The 21,889-nt window shown below is 38.5% G+C and overlaps 1 protein-coding gene across 1 annotated transcript in view; it reads right to left on the bottom strand.

The window, feature by feature from the left end:
* Positions 1 to 21,889, bottom strand: part of Vps13b (vacuolar protein sorting 13 homolog B) — a 601,468-nt gene that overhangs the window by 249,270 nt on the left and 330,309 nt on the right. Inside the window, exons 31-33 of the mRNA XM_059247261.1 lie at positions 12,962 to 13,165; positions 10,513 to 10,639; positions 6,649 to 6,792 (exon numbers count right to left, since the gene is read on the bottom strand). Coding sequence (XP_059103244.1) covers positions 6,649 to 6,792; positions 10,513 to 10,639; positions 12,962 to 13,165 — 475 coding nt within the window. The remainder of the gene's footprint in view (positions 1 to 6,648; positions 6,793 to 10,512; positions 10,640 to 12,961; positions 13,166 to 21,889) is intronic.

Raw genomic sequence — 21,889 nt, forward strand, 5'->3', positions numbered from 1 at the left:
GTCAATAAAAAGGACGAACACACAGGAAGTAGTTTTCTTGCGGAGGAGGACAGCAGCGGCAGTGAAGGGTAAGGTTTTTAGCTCTTAGCTATTGCTCTGACCTCTTGGGCTTTTAACTCTGCATTGGCTCTGTGTTTCTTATTTAATAAGATTGTTCATCTACAGATTCTAGTCCAATTATCAAGGTTCTAATTTCCTTACCAATTTTTTCTTTGATTTTTTTTCATTACACCTATCTTAGTAGGTGTGGAGGGTTATTTCTTTGTGGTTTGGATTTGCATTTTCCAGTGGCTGATGCAGTGAACAGCCTTTCCACTCATGTACTGGTCATGTCTGTGCCATCCTTAGAGAAGGAGCTACTCAGATCCTTTGCATCGGTGTTTAAGTTTGGTATATATTATTTCAGTACTGATGTGTAAGGATTCTGTATACATTGGAGGGCTTTTATCAAGCTCACAAATTCCAAGTGTTCTCCATCATTATATAAGTTCACTTTGTTAGTAATGTCCTTTGCAGCACATAAATTGAAAATTCTTATAGGACAGTACCCAAGCTTTCGCCAAACCCCTTTTCACTTGTGATGATCTAGTTTTAAAATTCCATTCATGAGATGTTTCAACAGTCAACGTTAAGCCAATCTTGTATTTCTAGGTAAATTCTATCTGGTCATGGGTATATAATCCTATTTGTATGATGCTAGATTTTATTTTCTAGGACTGGTTTTCTATTTTTATTCTTCTTTAGAAACAACGGTCCTGTAGTAACTTTTTCTTTCCTCTTCTCCTTGCTTGCTTCTTTCCTCCCTTTCCCCTTCCCTCCATTTTCTCCTTTCTTTTTCCCTTTCCCCACTCCCACACTCTCACCTTATCTCTTCATCCCTGTTTTTCTAGGACAGATTTCATGTTTCCCAGGATGGCTTTCTATGTAGCCAAGGTTCTGCCAGCATTTGCAAAACCCCAGGATTACTAGCACGCACTCTCACAGCCTGATGGTCTGCATTTTTCTTCTCTTGTAGTACACATGTATTTTAGTGAAGATCACTACAAATCTTCTAACAAGAGATGAGCATAGTACACTTCACAAAAATAACACTTTGACTATGTTACCCCAGCTGTTCCCATCTTTAAACTTTGGTTCGCAAAGATATACTTCCAAGTGTATCTTCCATTAGTTCCTTAAATAGTTTCTTCCCTAGAAAAACTGATTTGGCTCGGGAAAAAACAAGAGGGCATACAGCTGGGACGGCTATGTTGGGCCTGGGCAGCTGCCCTCAAGTGGCCACCTGCACCGTGGTGTGCATGGGAGGCCAGGGATAGTCCTGGATAAGGACCAAGGGTTGGTCCTTCCCTTCCTCCTATTTTGAGACAGGGTTTCTTGTCTGCTGTTGCCTATGAAGCCTATGAGCTTCTGGGGATTCTCCTGTCTGCACTCTCCATCTTATCAGAGGACTGCTGGAATCACAAATGTTTGCTACCCCATCTGGATTTACATGAGTTCTCAGGATCTGAATGCAGGTTCTCAAATTTGCATGGCAAGGATTTTACCCGCTGAGCCAATTCCTTAGTTCCCTTAAATATTATTTAATGGTAAATTTAATTTCTATCCCTGGGTGCTTTGCTTCCCTGACAACCACCCCTCTAATCCAAATGAGGTTTATACAGGATGGTTAGAGAGCAAATTGGTTACAAAGCTTTAGCTACATAATCTTGGCAGAATTGAGAAATGGAATATATATTTGTATTTAACTCCAATTATTCATTTATTACTTATATTCCCTACTAAATCTATGTATACTAGAGAAGACACTTGACATCTATTATTTATTTTAGTAGTCATGATATTATGTTTGATACAGAAGTAGAGTTGAATATTTATAGAGTAAATAAATAGGCAACTTTTCTCTATATTCAATCCCAACTTCTCTATCTACACAGATCTCTCTCTCTCTCTCTCTCTCTCTCTCTCTCTCTCTCTCTCTCTCTCTCTCTCACACACACACACACACACACACACACACACACACACACACCAACCAAATCATAAGCCTTCCCCTCTTTTTATAAATTCAGAGTTACCCTCTAATCTGGCCTTCTCCATTCGTGCCCTCCTCAAGCAAGATAACAGATGGTCCAAGCACACTCCCTGAGACCCTGCGCAGACCCACCCTGCCTTCCATGTTCTCAGGCACATTCCCCTACCTCCCCCCACTGACTCAAGCTCTGCACCACCACACACTTAGGAGTTCCTTTCCCTCTTATTTACCCTCAAGGCCTCTTTAAATCAATGCTAATGATCTTTAGATTATTACAATATTGGTAACAAAGCCTTACCTTCAACCAAAAGTTTCTACCCCTAAAATGGAGACCAGGCAGCTTATTTCTAAGTTAAAATAGCAAGAAAAATAAATCACTGAAATATCTACTATTTATTAATGTTTTAATAGTAGATATTAAAATATTAATAATGTTAATAATTAATAGTAGACATCAATGTTAATAACATATACTTATGTGTTAACATATATTAATAAATGTATATTATTAATATCTACTATTATAAAAATCACTACCACCATTTTCTTTGCAATATAATCAATCACAGCTCATAGGAAAATATTTATTATATAATAAACTTTAAAACTATCCAAGAAAACTATATTAGCCAGTGATGAAAAGCCACATCTCAATATTTTTACATGCTATTATACTATATTAGTACAATAACTCAAAATACTTAATATTTTATTATGGTCGAATAAATCCATTGGTAAATTTACTAATTTATATTCATAGAACACATTATTTTTCTGACACCTAGACTTTCTCAAAAAAATCTTCACATTCACTTCAAAAATCACAGTTTTCTTTTACCTGGATATTTTGAACCAAGGTGCATTAGGTCTATAGACTAGTCCAAAACATGTTAAAAGGAAGAAAATACTTTAGGAAAAGTGGCTTGAAGTGAGGGATGGTTCAAAGAATGAAAAGTAAATTGCTAGGCATGATGCTAAGCCACTGGTGTGAGTCGGATACAGACTGGGGACAATGATAACAACAGCGACCATGCTTGTGGCTAATGTTCCCTAAACATGACAGTGACGGTGCACCTGGGAACTCTCAAAGCATGGCAATACAGTTGCCTGAACAAGACCTCAGTAATGGTAACACTAGTCAGACACACCAGTGCAGATGGGGAAACTGCACCAGGTCTTCTTACCCCTAGATGATGAGCTACAAGGGGTCAGTGGCTGCTGAGAGGGGAATCAGTTTCCTCCAGAGACCATTTCCCACACAGGGAAATGTCCAATTACAGTGGTTAGCTCTGAACACATGGATTTATGAGCAAGGCTAAATAGACTCAGTAGGCTGTATACGTGTGTGTGTCTATGAATAAATGCATAACAATGATAATTGTTATGATAAGAAGAAGGGTCATAATTTGGGGAAGGAGGAAGGAAATAAGAGGAGGTGGAGGAAGGAGGGTAGGAGTGATGTGGATGTAGTATTCATGCATGAAGTTCTCAAAAAATAGTGTTTCTAAATATGAAGTAAATAAAAACTGCTAAAACTAATTTCAGGAAATATGAAAAATAAAAGGAAGATCACACTATCCTACTCCACTATGCAATGAATATGACTTATGACTTATGAAATGCTTATGATGAAACACTTCACATTGGCAAAGAGGAATTTTTGGGAACACTGGGATGATGGAGGGTCCAAAAGCAATGATGTCCTCTTGCTTACTTACAATAAGTACACAGCTAAGACCACAGTGAGTCAAGAGGTGGAAGTCTATTCCTGCCCCTTAGAAATTAGATGGGAAACCAGAAAGGAGCAGCTTACAGAGACGAAAGTGGCAAAACGGGATTAGGGTGAGGTGGGACACCCAACAGGGCAGGCATGGCTTTGATACACCTCATCAAGACGTTCTTAATTAAGTTTATGTTATTTTATTTATTCAGGGACAACACCATGCACTAGAAAAATACATTAATTACTTCGAGTTATAGTTTTGGTATCTTATATGTATTTTTCATCACTTTACAGATAGTTTATTATCTTCCATCTTATTGGCCAATATCTCTCAAATGCTTTAAAATAATATATAAATAATCTTTATGGTGAACATTTCTCTAACCATTACTGGAGTAAAAATAATGTAATGGCAGAATTTTCTGTTTCTGATGTCCTATATATCTATACATTGATAGCTTTAGGGATATTTACAATAATAGTTTTCTTTTATTATGATATAAAAATGATTTATTTCTTAAAATATCTGCATGAATTACAATTTTAACTTTAATGCAATGACTTCCAGAAATTTACTGGCAGATGTAATTAGTCAATCTTCCATACTTACTCTGAAAGTATATTATGACTTTTTCTTTCTTTTTTTTTTTTTTTTTTAGTTTTTTGAGACAGGGTTTCTCTGCATAGCTCTGGCTGTCCTGGAACTTCGACTGTACACCAGGCTAACCTCAAACTGAGAGCTCTGCCTGCCTCTGCCTCCCCAGTGCTGGTATTGAAGGTGTGCACCACCACTGCCTGTGCATAATATGCTTTCATTAGTGATAGCAACGTCCACATGATTGAGCTTAATGGGCAACAATAGCGTTTTGTAATAAAGTAAGAGAACCTTTTGAAAGGTAAAGCAGTTGTATCGATCAGTATCACAGACAAGCTAATTACTGGGAAGAAATCAAGGGGAGAGAACAGAATGGTACATTGGCTTTACTATTAAGGCTTCTCCCTTATATAAAAGAGAGGGAACCAGGACCCAAGAACATAAATGAAATACCAATTGTAGTTGTACTTTACAGCCCCATGTAATCCTGGAGATACAAAGACGATATGGGATGGCGGACTGTGGAAGTAAGCTGGGTGAGGAAGGACATTCTCATTTTGTTGTTGTTGTTGTTTGTTTAAGATTTATTTATTTATTTATTATGTGTACAATGTTCTGCCTGAATGTATGCCTGCATGCCAGAAGAGGGCACCAGATCTCATTGTAGATGGTTGTGAGCCACCATGTGGTTGCTAGGAATTGAACTCAAGACCTCTGGAAGAGCAGCCAGTGCTCTTAATCTCTGAGCCATCTTTCCAGCCCCAGACATTCTTGCAAGGGTTCCTGAAACTGATGGCAAATATTATACTGTTACTAACAGCCATGATCGGATAATTAGGCCATTTATGAGATCAAAAGTATTTTATACTATAGAAGGAGTTATGAGTAATATTTATTTCTCCTAAATACCTTCTAAGACTGTGTTGTATAGATAACCAAGAAAATATTAAAAAGAAGAAACAGCATATTCTGGGAGCCACAAATCAGTAGCAATGTTGCAGGGACAGTGAAAATCACAGGACAAATAGACATTTCTAGAGCCAGGCCTCACTCCATCAAACACACAGATGGAGGCCATAGGTCCACATCAGGTATCTTTCTCGATGACTTCCTTGTTTCTATGATTAAGTCGTCACTAACATGAAATAATAATTCTTTGGGTCAGGATACACATTTAAACAAACATTTCTGCCTCTACTTGTCCATTAACAATCAAGTTCAAATTAGGAATTAAGAAAAATTGTTGTAGTGTTGTTGTTTATAAGATAATCAATTCCTAAATAAATTATAAGAGGTAAAAGATGATCAGGTTAGAGAACTCCATTTACAAACATAAGCTTTATCATACTTAACTTTTGTTTGTTTGTTTGTTTGTTTTAAAATAAAGACCATGAGGAGAATTACACAATTTCTGGGAGACAGAAAGTGAACTGATTTGAAAGGCTGAACTTCAACTCTGCCATGCAGCATTTCTTAACTCAGGATCTATTTTAGGCATGTTAGTTACACCTTATGATCCCAAGGCCTCACCTATATAATGGGTGGGAAGACCGCATCTTCTTTCAAGATTATTAGAATATGCCTGAAGATCTGTGAATAAATGTCTATAAAATGAGGCCACAGTGCATGCACCTTCTTCACCAAGGGGTACTTCAGATGCATTCTGTGTCACTCACTGGAGGAACAGAAACACCTCTTTCCCCATATTGAGAGTTTGCACGGAAGATCCATTCTCCTGTACAGATATGACTAATGAGGCATGGAAACAAACAAGCTTTCTGGGCACATCTAACGAGGTACACTCTAACTCTTCTGTGAGCATTTTACTCTAGGGAAGGCATTTTTAGGCTTCTAATGAATCAACACCAGAACAAAACGGAAATTCTAAGCAGGCATTCAGCCTATGATCATGGCCATTCATCACCAAGCAAATGAAGTGAATGCTTTAGGTATTATTTCTTGGAAGATACTCCTGTAGAATGCTTACAAAGTTCACATAAAAGAGCCCCCGCCCAGAATATATCTGAGTATATAAAAATTGCACCAGGTTTCTCATATCTTAACAAAAGATTTTCTGACGTCAGTCCACAGTAATTTGTTGATGTTGCATGATAAGAGGAAAAGAGACTAAACAAATTAAAAAAATATATTAAAAACTATCAATCTAAAGTGATTTATGACCATATTTTGAAAAAAGTTAATGCAGAGTAGTTAACAGAAAGCATTTAGTTAATTAAGTTTTCCTTTGTAAAGTTGTCAAAAATGAAGAAAGTAGAATCAACACCAGGTAACAGTTACCTCTGTGGCCTTGTTTGATGGCTCCAATCCAGTCATATTTGCTACTATTAACTGATGTAAGAGCTGAACTTGAGCCACACTTAGGAAGAAGTCCAGGTTTGTGGTTATGTTCACTTCCAAGGAATGGCCACACACTAAAATCTCCTAAAGAGGGGAAAATAGGTTTAATTGAAAAATATAAAATGATAGTCTTCAAATAGCTTATCATTGCTATTGGATGCTTATTACTTTCTAACTCTCTAGGGACTCAAGTATACATATTAATGAGAAAAGCAAAACTAACAAGCATAGCCACTAACATAGTGTAATGGATCAATTTAACAAGTACTTATAAGGGTGTACTGTCTGTTGGGCTGTGTGCTATATACGTAAGTCAGGAAACAATGGGAATTTTTTTTTTACCTTTTCATGTCCATTTATTTTTTCCCCACACTTCAAACTACTGCCATTGTTTTATATGTAATTAATGGTGCAATTCTGTATTAAGATCTTGTTCATCAATTCAAATGTACAAACAGCTAACGAGAATCTTTTACATAGCAAGCTCTACATCAGAGTGCTGGGACCTTAAGAATACTGCCAAGATTATAGTTGCCTTGAAGGCCAACAGGCTCTTGGAGCAGACAGATGAAAACAGGCCACTAAAGGTAAGCAGTTAAAATTAGAAACACCACAGGACGAACATTCGCCAAAGACCACAGGAAATGATTTATAACAAAGAAAAGGGCTGACTCCAAGACAGCTATACTAATTTCTCTTCTTTAAACTGCTAAGACCTTGGCAGCACTAGGTAGATGACCACCAGTTAATTGGTGCTGTTCTTCATAACTTGTCCCTGGAACATTTATCATTAGAAGCCACTCAGAGGAGGCAAACAAAACAAAAACAATCCAGAAGCTTCAGTTAATAAGCACAAGTCCTGCCTCTTGTCATGAGGCACATGTGGACAGTGTTCAAATGTCTGCAAATGTCCAGCAGATCTCCTTGCTAATGTTATGCAAAGAATAGACTTAAGGACACTATGGTTGGTTGAAATACACACCAGACAGTTTGGAGCTGCTTTAAATAAAGTCATAAAGAACAGCATGTTTGGCATGATTTTTTGGGGGGTTAAATAAACTCTCCTTCACAAATTTCCTGTATTAGTTTATTATACTTGAATTCTTATTTTCTTACTCAAGTCATGATGAAAAAAGAAAGGACAATAATTTGGAGGTACCTTTTAAAAAATTGTCTTGTCATTGTAACATGTCTTAAAGGAATAAAAATTTCTACAGAAATAAAGTTGTGTTAGTGACACATGACCTATAACTAGAGGATGAGCAATCCTGTCCTAGTGCTGAATTGCGTGAAATGCAGTGGGTAGGATGAGGAGCTTAGCAACACAATGGCAAGAATAATTTCCACTCTCATTTGTCCTGTAATGACTTCCAGAACAACTGGAGCTGAACTGGGGCACTTATAGGGGACAGCTAAGAAAAGTCCAGGAGCTGAGAGGAAGAAGGGAAGTGAGCACTGCAGCTAAGGCCTGCAACGCTCCCAATGCCAGCCAGGCACAAAGCTCCAGTCCTGCTCCCCTTCCAGTCCCATTCCCTGGGAAGGAGGAATTATTACTAAGGCCTTCAAATCAAATTATCAGTTAATTAAGCTGGGATAGAATTGTATTTACATTTTTATATATTTTTATTTTCATTTCTTAACTTTGTGATAGTAAGTTCTTAAGACTACAAGAAAGGAATTATTTCCAGGAAAAAAGTGATCTGTGTTTTGTTTTGTTTTGTTTCTTGTCCATTTTCTTTTGTTTCTTCTTGTTGTTGGTTATTTGCTCTTCTTTTATTTTGATGGTAGTTTTGGGGGCCTATCTCATGGCTTCCTCTATGAGGAAGGTACAAACCAGACGCAATATTTAATTTTTGTGAACCAAATATAAACAGGAAGTTAACCAGTTCTCTGATGTGTTCAAATGTGTGAATCTTTGCTCATATTTTCATAGCAATGACAGTTTGGGGGAAAAGCACCTCCTAAGGTATTGTGCAATGTCTCAACCAGCTGTGTTACTAAGAAACCAACCGTAAGACGAAGTCCTTATACACCTTTGGGGGCTCTAAAAAAACCAAACTAGCTCCTCTTCCCGGCCCACCTCCATCCCATAGGAACGTAGCCTCTTGGTGTGGTCCTACGGCCCCTAGTTCTTCCTCTTTCAACATTTCCTTCCAGAGCATCTCCATTCTTTTGTGACTACACCCATAATCACTCTACCAGGAACCCACAGCTGCAATAATAAAGTGGGACTCCGTCACAGTAGCACTCTACCCTCCTCAGAGAAGCTGCTTCTTCAAGATAGTAATTAACACAGGGACCCACAACTAGACACTGTATAGAGAGGCAAAGACTTTTGAGATCTCAGCACCAAACAGAATGGCTGAATCAAACCTCTCTATATGGAAGAAGAGGCAGGAAGACTGTAAGAGCCAGAGGTGGTAGATCTTCCAACACAACAGGACTGACTCTCATAGGCCACAGAGCCTGTGACAGCACCCACAGGACCTGCACAAGCTCAAACCAGATGGAACCAGCACAGAGACGGGGAAGTAGACACGGTCCTGCCCTTCACCAAAAAGCTATGTTCACCTGATTCCTGTAGGGAAAGGGAAAGGGGGTGTTCTCCAGTGGAGCATCACTCGGTGTTAAGAGTCACAGGCCAGGCCTAGCTCCACACTCAGGAGTAGTTGGCCAAAACAAAATGGACTTCGTGTTTTTTTTTTTTAAGGTTTACTTGTTTATTTAAAGTTTTCTTTTCATTTTACATACCGCCCACTGTTCCTCCTCCCTTCCCGTCGTGTGTGTGTGTGTGTGTGTGTGTGTGTGTGTGTGTGTGTGTCTTTCTGTTTGTTATTTTTTGTCTATTGGTGGTTTTTTAGTTTGCTTCTTTTTTGTTATTTTTGTTTTTGAGACTGTTTCTCTGTCTCGAACACAGTACAGAACTGTTTAACTTCCTGTTTATATTTGGTTCACAAAAATTAAACATTGGGTCTGGTTTGTAGTTTTTTTCCGAGATAGCGTTTCTCTGTATATCCCTGGCTATACTGGAACTCACTCTGTAGACCAGGCTGGCCTTGAACTCACAGAGATCCACCTGCCTCTCCCTCCCAAGTGCTGGGATTAAAGGCGTGTGCCATTATGCCCAGCCTCTGTTTTATTCTTGAGAGAAAGAGAAACAGGGAGGGAGGGAGGGAGGACATGGACGGATAGACAGACAGATTGACCATGAATTGGGTGGACAGAGAGCTAGGGAGGATCTGGAATGAGTTGGGGGAGAGAACAGAATATGATTAAAATTTATTATATGAAAACATTAAATAAAAATTTAATTAATTTAAAAAGAAACCAAACTAGAATATTATAAACCTCAAAGGAGTTTATAAAAAATTACCTTCCAAAAAGTTAGAGAAGGAATCTAAGGTTCTATAATTTTAAATTAATATACAAAACTATTTTCACTTAACACTGGATTGCAAGCTAATAGATGCACAGTTACCTGAACTTACTGCAGTTCCTAGCCCACTTAATGGACCTGAAATGCTCGCTTAGTAAACACAAACACCACAGAATTATTCCTTCAGACCAGGTGGCCAATGGCAGCTGCACCTCAGTTTTCTCACCTATAAAAATCCAGTTATGAAGAGTAGCCTGACGGGTTACTATGGGCAGCAGAAGGTACTCAGCATTTATTAGTTTGGATGTGGATTCTCATTATTAATTAGCTACTGTGGTGTAAGATAGGCTGACGCAGTGAAACTGTATAACATACAGAGAAGTCACTCCATTACTTAGAATAAATTGAAGTCTATATTATGCTCTAACCTCTGTCTGCAGATTTTCTGGGGAGATTATTTTAGTGAAAGTGATGGCAGGTGCTCCAGTTATTCGGACAGAAAAATCTGTCAAGATAGGGGTTAAAATTGCTCTCCTTTCTTGATGTCGCCGAATGCTAAAAAGATAAGACAAAGAATTGTTAGTCAAAGAGTTTAAAAAAGAAAATTACTAGTCACTTGATATTTTTCAAGGATAACGTGTTTAAGTCTGTCCTATAAACAGCACAACAAAATTTCACCCCTGTTTTGATTGACAGTGCCTATTTGAGGACTTTATAGTCAGCTCCTTCAGTTCTGTAAGATCTCAAAACACTGTCAGAAAAAAGAACTTCTGAGAAATTCAGACAGACTTAAGCAATTTCTTATCAGTGTCATCCTAGGCCTTTCAATGAACTGTTTTCTGTTTGTAATTCTATCTGTTCTTACAGTTTTATATTTCTTTTGTTACCATCAATGAACTTACTACTTTTGTAATAATTTTTGTTTCCTATTTTTAATACACTGTATGTTTCACTTGACAACGGCCATCTTCCCAATCTCATTAGATTCACCAGTACATTCTATGCCCTCCCTACCCCCCAGCAGAGTCTCCCTCTGTAGTTCTGACTTGCTTGGAATTTCCTTTGTAGAGGAGCCTGGCCTTGAGTTTGCAGTGATCCTCCTGCCTCTGCCTCCCAAGCGCTGGCATTATAGGTGTGCGCCATGGTGCTCATCTCTTAACTCTTTTTGCTTTAAGCTTGAAGATCCATTGGAGTTTATGGATAATAATATGTATATTAAAGCATTCTTTGTCTACTCAATAGCTTTTGTATTTGAAACCTAATGCTTCCTCAAAACTATCCTGTAAGAAGGAAAGATCATTATCAGCCTTATCAGACAAATGAGGAAATAGCTTGGACACTCAATGGAAACAACACTTCTAGAACTTGGCCGGCGTCTGGCCTGTTTTAATTCTACTTTATACATTTTCACCTTTGATCAATTATTTCTGTTTGGCACCCACAATTGATAGTGAGTTAAAGGAAGCAGTACTGATATGGAAGATGAAATTAGAAAACACCCGAGAAACACAACTTCTGACGGCACAGATGTTCCGAGCACCTCTCTGCAGTTTTAGTCTTCATTTTATGAAATAGTAGATCACTGTGTTTATGTTTGACTAGAAACCACACCTCCAAATTTCCTTTAAAATTAATTTAATATTTTCCATAAGTACAACCTTATTATTCCCTTATGATAAAAATGATAAAGTTGAAAGCAGAAAATTGGCATAAGTTTTACCTCATGTGAAAATGCAGATAAAATGCAAGTCTCACTACATCTTAAAAAAAATTAGAATAGTCTAGAGAGCACTAATGTCTTTTGTGAAATTTCCAGTGGGCAGAGTTTTATATGGCATCTGCCAAAAAAGCAAATTGGATCATCTGGTTCTGTGACACATAAGTATTGAATTTCAGGAAAGTCAATTTGAAAGAATTAAGAGATCTGCTAAGTAGAGAGCAACAGGAAGAAACATTAAAATCTGTGACTATGGAGGAAAGGTTGAGATCCTGAGAGACACCATAATTACAGTCTAATAGCTCAAATTCCATAAAATGACCAATGTGAGAAACACGAAACACGATGTGCTCTGGAAGGGGCGTGCTGAGACACAGGGCGCTTTAAAACGCCGTAAATGGAAAGGAAGGCAGCAAACCGAGTCAGAATGAACACCAACTGCAGTGCGGTGTGAAGAAAAGGCCTTGTCCCTATCCTGGATGTTTTCTCACTTGTGTGAGGAACTAAATCAGTGACACCAACTAGACAAGTGCTTTTACCACAACAGGAAAAAGGAAACCTCATCAAATCATCAGCCATCTTCTGTTGCGTAATGAGAGGGTTTCTTCTGTGCCATCACTGACAAACATTTGAAGTGACGATCAACTTTTGAAAAATAATTAAAAATGTTATAAACCAATTATGCTCAAAGGATGAATCAGAGGAGGGCAGAGAAGCACTGAGAGGACACACAGTGTGCAGAATCAAACAGCGGTCGACCTGGAGCACCCGCAGAGGACGTCTGGGGTAAAGGCGGTGAGCGGCCTTAGGTCTGAGCCCCTAAGGCTAAGAAAGCTCCAGTCCATCTGAACGGGAAAACAGGAATGGCCTGGCTTAGCAAGAACATACTGAGAGTGACAGAGAGCTCCCTACAAAATTTAAAATAATGGGATTTCCTCTCTTTATGTGTGCCTAATTTATATTATCTATGAAGTCCAGGAATAATCATTTTGAGTTATTTACAAGAACAACAACAAACCAGCTCTAGTTGCGAAAAGGATCTCATGTTTACAACAAAAAGCAGAAACACTATAAAAGCATTTATGTTGGGTATGTTAAGGTTACTAACTGCCCTAACAACAAGATTACAAAGTGGAGGCCATTTCCCAGTGTTCTCCTACCTGCTGGCCATATTCCACTCCAGGGCTGGATTCTGAGAATTCCTTTCACTCTCTGTTAGCACTCCTCCTGCGCCACTCCCTCTCTCTGGTTTGAGTTGATCCCACTGGGCAGTACCAATATTGATGGACTGCAGGTCTATTTGGTACTGTCTATCTTCAATTTCTGATCCAGGATCTCGAAGAATTCCTAAGTTCAAGGCTCTCCTGAGAAGCAATGAAAAAAGCAAACGATATTCCAGAGTTATTTGCTTACTAATAGAGTATCATAACGATGTTTGCCCTAAATTGACAATCAACATGAAAGATATTAGTTAATAAACTAGGTTAATCACAGGCATAAAAGTATTAGCAATTTACCATACATTGTTTAATAAAGGTGTACAATATTCATAATTATCCAGTATAATGATTGTTTCACAGCACTATCCTCTTTTTCTAAGTACTTCTACATATATGATTTTAACGTTGTGATTCAGGTTCTATTATGGTCACTTTTTAAAAACAGGTCAGAGTAGCTGAAAAACAGCCAAGCTGCAAAGTTAGCATGTGACAAAACTTCAAGCATAATTTAGAGATTCTCCCTCCTCAAAGCCCTTTCCAGGGCCAATCATATACCTTCCTAAAAACCCCATTGCATTGTTAGGCAAGGTCATGACCAGCATTTGGACATTTGACACTCATATATTATACAAAAACTTTAAATTTGAAGAGGCTTGTCCCAGGGAGGCAGACAGGGTTCTCAGATGGAGATTAAAAACAAATTTTCCTGAATTGAACTGAACTTCAATTTAAAGAATTTCTCCTAGATGAGGAGGGTTTCAGTAAAACAAGACACAAAAAGGTACAAACGCTAACTCTCATATGCTGCTCAGGTTTTTTGAGTGGGACAGAGCAGAAATAGAAACCAGAAACAGAGCCTCAAAGACTTCAAGAACATTGCACTAGCAGATAAGAAATACACACATCCTCAATATGCAGCAGAGAGAAAGAATTTTAAAAAGTCATGCAAAACTACAACTAAGAACAGAATCACTTAAATTTTAAAATTCAGATAGCACAACATTAGTGATAGCACAGTGAACAAAATAAAGAGAAACAAAGTCCACTTATAGATAAAATGGGGTTTGGATACATAGACAGCTTAGGGAGCTTCAGGGTGGTAATATACAGACTGGGAGGATATGTACATCATGTTAGGGAGCTAGGAGGAGGATTAGCAGCCTTTGGAGGATGGATCCCTTGCTTACAGCCTTCTTTGGACCCCATGTTTGGCTTCCCTGAAAACACCAGAAAAGAAAACATTACAACCGCTCCTCCTTTAGCTTCTTGATCAATCAAAAGAACAACATACCTCTAGCCAAGGGAAAAGAGTCATGATATTCTGATTTTATCCAAAGTTAGAATACTAACAACATTGTATCCTCCTTTAAGACTGAATTCAACAGGGCCTGTCAACCCACTGGCAAGAGCCCACACCCCAGAAAAGCTAACTCACCTGAAAACAATGCTAAGGAGTCGGGCAAAATGATGACCCCTTAATGAGATAATGCACTTGTCCTTCCCAGAAGCGCCACCCTCACCATGGCTGCTTAAGCCTGCCCACATTTCTGACTTCAGAAAAGTGTCATTTCCCCTTTTCTTTTAGATACTGCTCAAAAGCCTAAGCGTGCTTTCTCGGACACTCTGGGATCCTCATTATTTATCTGAAGCCCCGACTCCTGCCATGTTCCATCTTGGCAACCTCCACTGCTCACCACGGTGGTGTTTTCTGCCCCAAACTCAAAAAGCACGAACTGTTCTTGTCATCTCTGTCATTTCTCTCCAGACAGCAGCTGCTGGGACTGACAGCTTGTCTGTCTGTCTGCAGGGACTGACAGCTTGTCTGTCTGTCTGCAGGGACTGACAGTTGTCTGTCTGCTGAGACTGACAGTTGTCTGTCTGTGCTGTTGTTTTTTCAAACTCTGAAAGTTCCCATTTGAGCGCATCTTTAAATTCTTTCTTAGGAGACTAAAATCCCAGAGAAGGAACCTGATTTTCCTGGTAACAATAAATATCAGGATAAATATAATTGATTCATACTCCATCTAAAACATAAGAACAAGTTTAACATACTGTAGTTATAGTCTTGCCCAAGAGACATAGCTAAAGATTTAAAAATAGAATGATTAAAAGTCAGCAAATGGAAAAACAGATACTAGACAAAAAACTTGTTCAAAAGACCTGTTAGAAGTAGTTATTACAGAACACAGTTATAGCTCTATTTAATAGCTACACTTTAGTGTAAAACTTCAAACTCTCTCTCTCAGTCATAAAATAAGCAGGAGGAGGCCGGACGGTGGTGGCGCACACCTTTAATCCCAGCACTTGGGAGGCAGAGCCAGGCAGATCTCTGTGAGTTCGAGGCCAGCCTGGACTACCAAGTGAGTTCCAGGAAAGGCGCAAAGCTACACAGAGAAACCCTGTCTCGAAAAACCAAAATAAATAAATAAATAAATAAATAAATAAATAAATAAATAAATAAATAAATAAAAATAAGCAGGAGGAAAGGAAATAGAAAATTAGAAAAATCAAATTACTACATTTGATAATATAGATATTTATGGAACATAGTATCTGACAATTAGAAAACATGTTTCTCGAGTGCACAGCAATATTTATAAAAACTGATTCTCACCTAGCATAAAGCTTGCCTCAACACATTTCAACCAATTAATATCATACAGACTGTATTCTGTGAGCCAATAAAATTACCTTCAATGCTTTATTAAAGAGAACCTGCAAAACTGTTTATGTTTAGAAATTTAAAAGACATTTCTACGTTAGTTACTCCTTGGTCCAAATATTAAGAAAGAAACAACTCCCATCTTGCACACTAACAGCATGGGATACAGTGGAGATCGACTTGAGGAAAACGCACTGTTTACACACATGTGTTGTTGGGGAAGACAGGCTCAGAACTAACAACGCCACATAAAACGGCAGAGCAGGCTTGACAAAGAGTGGGATTTAAAAGCAGAAATTAGGGAAATAGTACGAGATGATCAACAAGGCCAAATTGCAATAGATGAATGTCTAGAAAAAGGGGAAAAGGATAAAAAGAGTAAATAACATATTTGCAATGAAATGGCAACATAGCTACAATGCTGAACTGAGTAAACAGACAACGGGCCTGCAGAGTCAGCTCTTCCAACTTCTGCAGGAAACACAAACAAAAGGAAACGCTCTCCTGGTCATCACTCTCCTGGAATGTATTTCTTTTTCATCCCATCATAGTACTAAATAACATCCATCCTCTCACTTCTTCCACTCAACAGGACACTAATTTTCCTTGTACAAGTTCTGTGTGTGTGTGTGTGTGTGTGTGTGTGTGTGTGTGTGTGTGTGTGTGTAAAAATGGTCCATTTCAGTACCTGGACAACACAATCACTACTGATATAAAGTAGCGAGTGGGCAAGTAGCGAAATCCGTCACCATCTCTAGTCTTGGGACTATGAAACCACATCTTATCAACACAGTATTTTCTCAAAGGAGCAATGTTACATTTGTTCCTGAATAGATAGTTATTGGGCATTGTATCTGATTTTTGTGGTAGTCCCAGGCTGCTGGCAGGGTTCCTGCCATTACCCAATCCCTCACATCTAGTGGGGATTTAGAAGCAATTAAGAGAAAAGAAAAAAAGATTGAGCACAACACAGCTGGAAACACACAAGGACCTCCTAGCAGACTTGGGTAGCCCTGGAAAGAGAAAAGAAATATCTAGGTCTGAAGTGCCAAAGAGCCCCATCTTCTCATACAAATGAAGTATTTCACACAGGGCAAACAAGGCCCAAAGGTATGGCAACAGCAGATCCAGCAAACATAAGGCTCGAAAAGCTACTGTGGAGAATGGGCACGAAAGAAGGAAGGCCATAGGCAAGAGGAGCATCAAGCACCAAATGAGTTCCACCCACTTCTTATTTGGTAAAGTTTAAAGGAGAAAAAGAAGCTGTAGAGAATAAAGAGGCCTGGCCTAAAAGGTGGGCTCACTTCACACAATGGTCATTTTACCTTGTCTAATAGAATACAGAAATGATGGAATGCCATAGCTGTAGGTGGGAGTTTTTAGTTGGGACTACTGGCCAGCTCCCAAATAACCACACAGAGACTTGATATTAATTATAAATTCCTGGCTGATAGCTAGACTTGTTACTAACTAGCTCTTACAACTAAAATTAACCCATATTTCTTATCTACGCTCTACCACATGGTGGTACATTTGTTCAGCACAGCATGTTCATCTCACAACCCACCCTCCAGGTGACTCCACTCCCTTTTTGTCTGCAAGTGCCGCTCAACTTTTCCTGCCTAGTTATTAGCTGCTAACCAATGACAGTAATACATATTCACAGTGTACAAAAAGATTGTTCCACAACACAGGCTATCCAGAGAAAGCCTCGGTTTCTGGTTAATTATGATTACCGAGAACACATACATACACATGTGTGCATGTGTGCAGATGTTGTTACATCATGAAATCTTTAGTAGGTATGAAGGGAAAGAAATCATCCTACTTTAACTCTCCTAAACCTCCGTGTAAACTATTAGACAGAAGTGAAGCACTAGTGTCTGACACAAAGGGATGCAGCCGTATCAAATGTGCACTAGAATTTGGAAAACCAAAACCAAACCACAAACAAACAAACAACACAACAGAGAAAACACTGGTCCTTAATGAATTCAAACCACATTTCCATTAGCCTAAAACCATCATAATAGCATGCTGGTTAGCATAACAAATTTTGTACTCCAAAGGCTAAGAAAAAGTTTATTATGGAAAATTTAGACCAATTAAAAAATATGTGTATTTTTGTAAAACAGTTTCTTCAATAATTTCTTAAATATCTTAGCACCTAAGATATCAAAATCAGGACACATAAACATATTTTCAATTTAGTATCCCAAGTAAAAATTTCATATATATATTAGAAACTACAAAAGTATAACACTATAAAGATTATATTTTTATATTTTAAGGAACTAGTAAATATAAAAACTGAGTTTGGTTTACTTTTTCTGTAATAAACTTAATGTAGATGCCTTTTTTTGTTTGTTTGTTTTTTTGAGACAGGGTTTCTTTGTATAGTTTTGGTGCCTGCCCTGGATCTCACTCTGTAGACCAGGCTCCATTTTGCCTGGCTCTGCCTCCCGAGTGCTGGGATTAAAGGCGTATGCCACTGCCAACCGGTACAGATATTTTTAGACTTATAAAATACAAGTCCAACTCATCTTACACCATCTCAACAATATATTTTCAATTCTTTACAAAGAAAATATACTACTAGTAGTAAATCAGTAAGGACTAGAATGTCTAAAATTCATAACACCCTTCTTAAGAATATGATGTAAATATCTTACAGCAAAAAGCCTCATAGTATTGTTTCCTTTCCCAATTAAGTATTTTCTAGACAAATTTGCTATGGAAAACATAAATCAGATTTTCTTGACTCAAATGCATATGCTTCTAAAAAGTTCTACCAACTTTGTTCTGTCCTTATTGCTGCCTTTGAAAGTGAGCAGTGAATCCGGAAAGAAGGAGAAGTACAATTCTCATAACTTCCTTATCCTTAACACAGAAGGCTGCTTTACCGGCTACCTCGTAGGAGTTATAATTGTAATTGCTTTGGCCTTCTGAAATTCTCCTCCCATACCATTTGATCCATTCAGCAGGTGGTGTAGGAGGGTCAACTCAAATCTGCAATAGTTGGTCAATAATGTAATCATAAGGAACCACAGATGACTTTAAGTGTATAACAGGAAACATAGCTTTAATGTTTTCCTTTTTAAATTGATTTAGTCTGAGGCAAGCCTTTTGTATGTTTACACAAGGAGCAGCTCATGTTGAACCATTTACTGCTCATTGCTGAATAAGCATATCTTGGGAATTCAATGTAAAGTAGCAAAATTCATTCACTTATAGTTCAATTTGAGATCTACAAAATGCTAAACAAGCCAGAAAATAGGAATGTAAATCCAAGTACAATTTTTGTGTACTGAATAAATTCAGTGTCTACATTTGATCACCGATTCTCCACGAATGACATTAATCTGGAAAATAAATACAGCAGGAGATAAAAATGGCGGATTGTCAGACAAACCAACACAGTTCTCGGATGAGTGACTCAGGGCAGGACGCTCTTCTGCCTCACAAGAACCACTAAGAAGCATGGAGGCAATGCTAGACTCCCCCAGGGACAGTTTCATTTACCATGGGTCAGCTAGCCTTCAGGAATACTGTTCCCCTCTCCTCCTCCCCATTCCTTGCAGTGTGCATTTAAAATCACTACAGAGTTCTCAACTACGAGTCTTTAGAAATACTCATTCTTATATGTTAACTTTCTAACTAGCTTCTATACTGAGAAAAAATCTAACAGAGGCATTAATAAAGATAAATTACACCTGAATTAACTGGAATGTACTAGTCCAGGAGTTCCAAATTCAAATAAAACATTTTAATAAAGACAATTCCTTTCCTATCTTAATGTATTCATTTTATTAACACACTTCTCTGTATCATTTAAATTTTGTTTTCTTTAATTACATACTTTCATTCCATATGAATTCTACTATCAAACTCTAATGTGTTTGTGATGAAAAAAAATACATAATCACATGAAAAATGATAGTGATGATACTAATAACTGCACTTTCCAGCTGCCTTCAAGTGCTTGTAGGGAGATTACCACAGGGGTACATGCAGATTATGACGCAGATACTTTAGGCAAGAGAGATCTGAAACAGCACAGTCCAAAGCTACACCTTGACTATAAATTCAGATTCTTGTTGCCTATGTTCTATACAAAACACTCTTAGAAACAAAAGTTTTAAAAGCATAATATGTTATTGAAATAAATTGTGTTATGTAGATGGTTGAAAATTGTAAGACTTCAAACTAAACTAGATAAAGACAGTACCATCAAGGTCACAGACCAGAACTGATTTAAACTAAAAAACATTGAAAGGAAAAACATTTAGATTTGGCATGCAACAATCCAACTCCTTTAAAAATAAAATTGTGTTTATAATCTATGGGGATTTTCAAACCCACAAATACCACAAAACTGGTCATGAAGAACAGGAACCGGAAGTTAAGATTCTTAAATTTACATACGTTAGTCATTTAGCTATTCTGTTTATTAAGGAAAAAACTTAATGAGATAATGCAGCAGAGAAGAGCAAAGGTATTTTCTTTACCATCATCATCTCATCTCCAGCCTTAGAGGATCCTAAGCACTTTTAGGATTCCTTCAGCTCAGCACAGAGAAACGCATTCGAATTCTCAGGGGAGGACAGGTAGAGAATAACTGGTTGAGGGAGGTTGTGGAGGCCGCCTTGTCTGTGGATGGGTGACCCCAGGGCATTTTACAGATCAGGTGCACACTGATGACAGAGTACGGGATGGAAAGCACATACAGATTCTTTAGGTTCTGGTGGTAGGCTGTGCAGACTGAAGCTGCAGCCTGAATGTTCTTTACAGCACTGTGGAACACAACTGCCCAGTTCAGATGGCATAAGGGCTATAGGAATTAATTCATAAGAAATAAGCACATCTACCAGGACTTGTTAAATACTAATGGGAGGGGTTGGGGATTTAGCTCAGTGGTAGAGTGCTTGCCTAGCAAGCACAAGGCCCTGGGTTTGGTCCTCAGCTCTGAAAAAAAAAAAATACTAATGGGAATCCAGTCATCATCATTTAATAGTTGAATATTTTTTTAAACAATTGCTTAATCTGACTATAGAATAATGATATTTTATATATAACAATTAAAATATCAATAAATACAAAATAATATCATAAAATCACTTTAATCCAATCTACCCAAAAGATTTGGAACAGTTATAAATTACCAGTTGTACTCTTAAAGCCCTCAGGCCATTTTCCATTCACATAAACACAATAAAAGACAAGATCATAATACATATACAGTTAAGACCCTATTATCGAATAACTAAACACCTGCATCCCATTTTATGTTAATAAATGGTATATATATATATATATATATATATATATATATATATATATATATCATTCTTGATGGCTGCATAGAATTTCACTTCATGGTTGGCCCTGAGGTCACAAGAACAGGAGAGCTCCCCTGACTGCCACCAGCTGCCACACTTTGGAGAGTAGGCCCTGCATCTTGCCTGGCCAGCACAATAGAGCCAACCCCACTGGCAGAGGTGTGGGTGAGCCAGCCCTAAAGTTGTGAGCATGGAAGAGCTGTCCCCATTACTCATCTATCACATGGTGGCATAGGTGTGGGAGAGATGCCCTCCCCCACAACCCTGTCCATCAATGCCTGAGGCAGGTGGGAGAGCTGGTTCTGTAGTCATAAGAACAGGAGAGCTGTCCCTGCCCCTCATCTGCTGCAACACTCCATCTGGAGAGTGGCCCCTACACCATGCCTGAGCAACACAACAGAGCTGGCCATGAAGGTCTAGGTGTGGGAGAACTGACCCTGAGGACAGAAAGGCAGAGGAACTGGCTCCAGCCCTTGCTCTTCACTGCAAGGGGTGAACTAGCCAGGGCAATGCAGAGAGCTCACCCTGGTGGCGAAGACAGGAGAGAGTTGGTGGACTGACCAACCCTGAAAATACCCAGGCCCAGAACCAGGGTAATGTGTTGGCCACCCCAACATCCACACTATCTGTGGTTTGCTGAAACATGTGAAAAGGCTGGGCTGAAGACCCAAAGCTTCAGGATATCCACAACACAGGGCAACAGCAGGATAAACAAGAGGAGAGATCTAGGGAGGGCCCAGCATCCATAGTATAGCAGAAACCAGAGGCCTTCAACCAGACCAATGACTCTTTGCAGTGAACACCTGAAAGTAAAGACAGATGGACAAAAGGGTTTACTGTGTGACTCACTATGTCACACTACAGCTT

Source organism: Peromyscus eremicus, chromosome 20 (genome assembly GCF_949786415.1).
Source record: "Peromyscus eremicus chromosome 20, PerEre_H2_v1, whole genome shotgun sequence".
In the NCBI taxonomy this organism is placed as follows: domain Eukaryota; kingdom Metazoa; phylum Chordata; class Mammalia; order Rodentia; family Cricetidae; genus Peromyscus; species Peromyscus eremicus.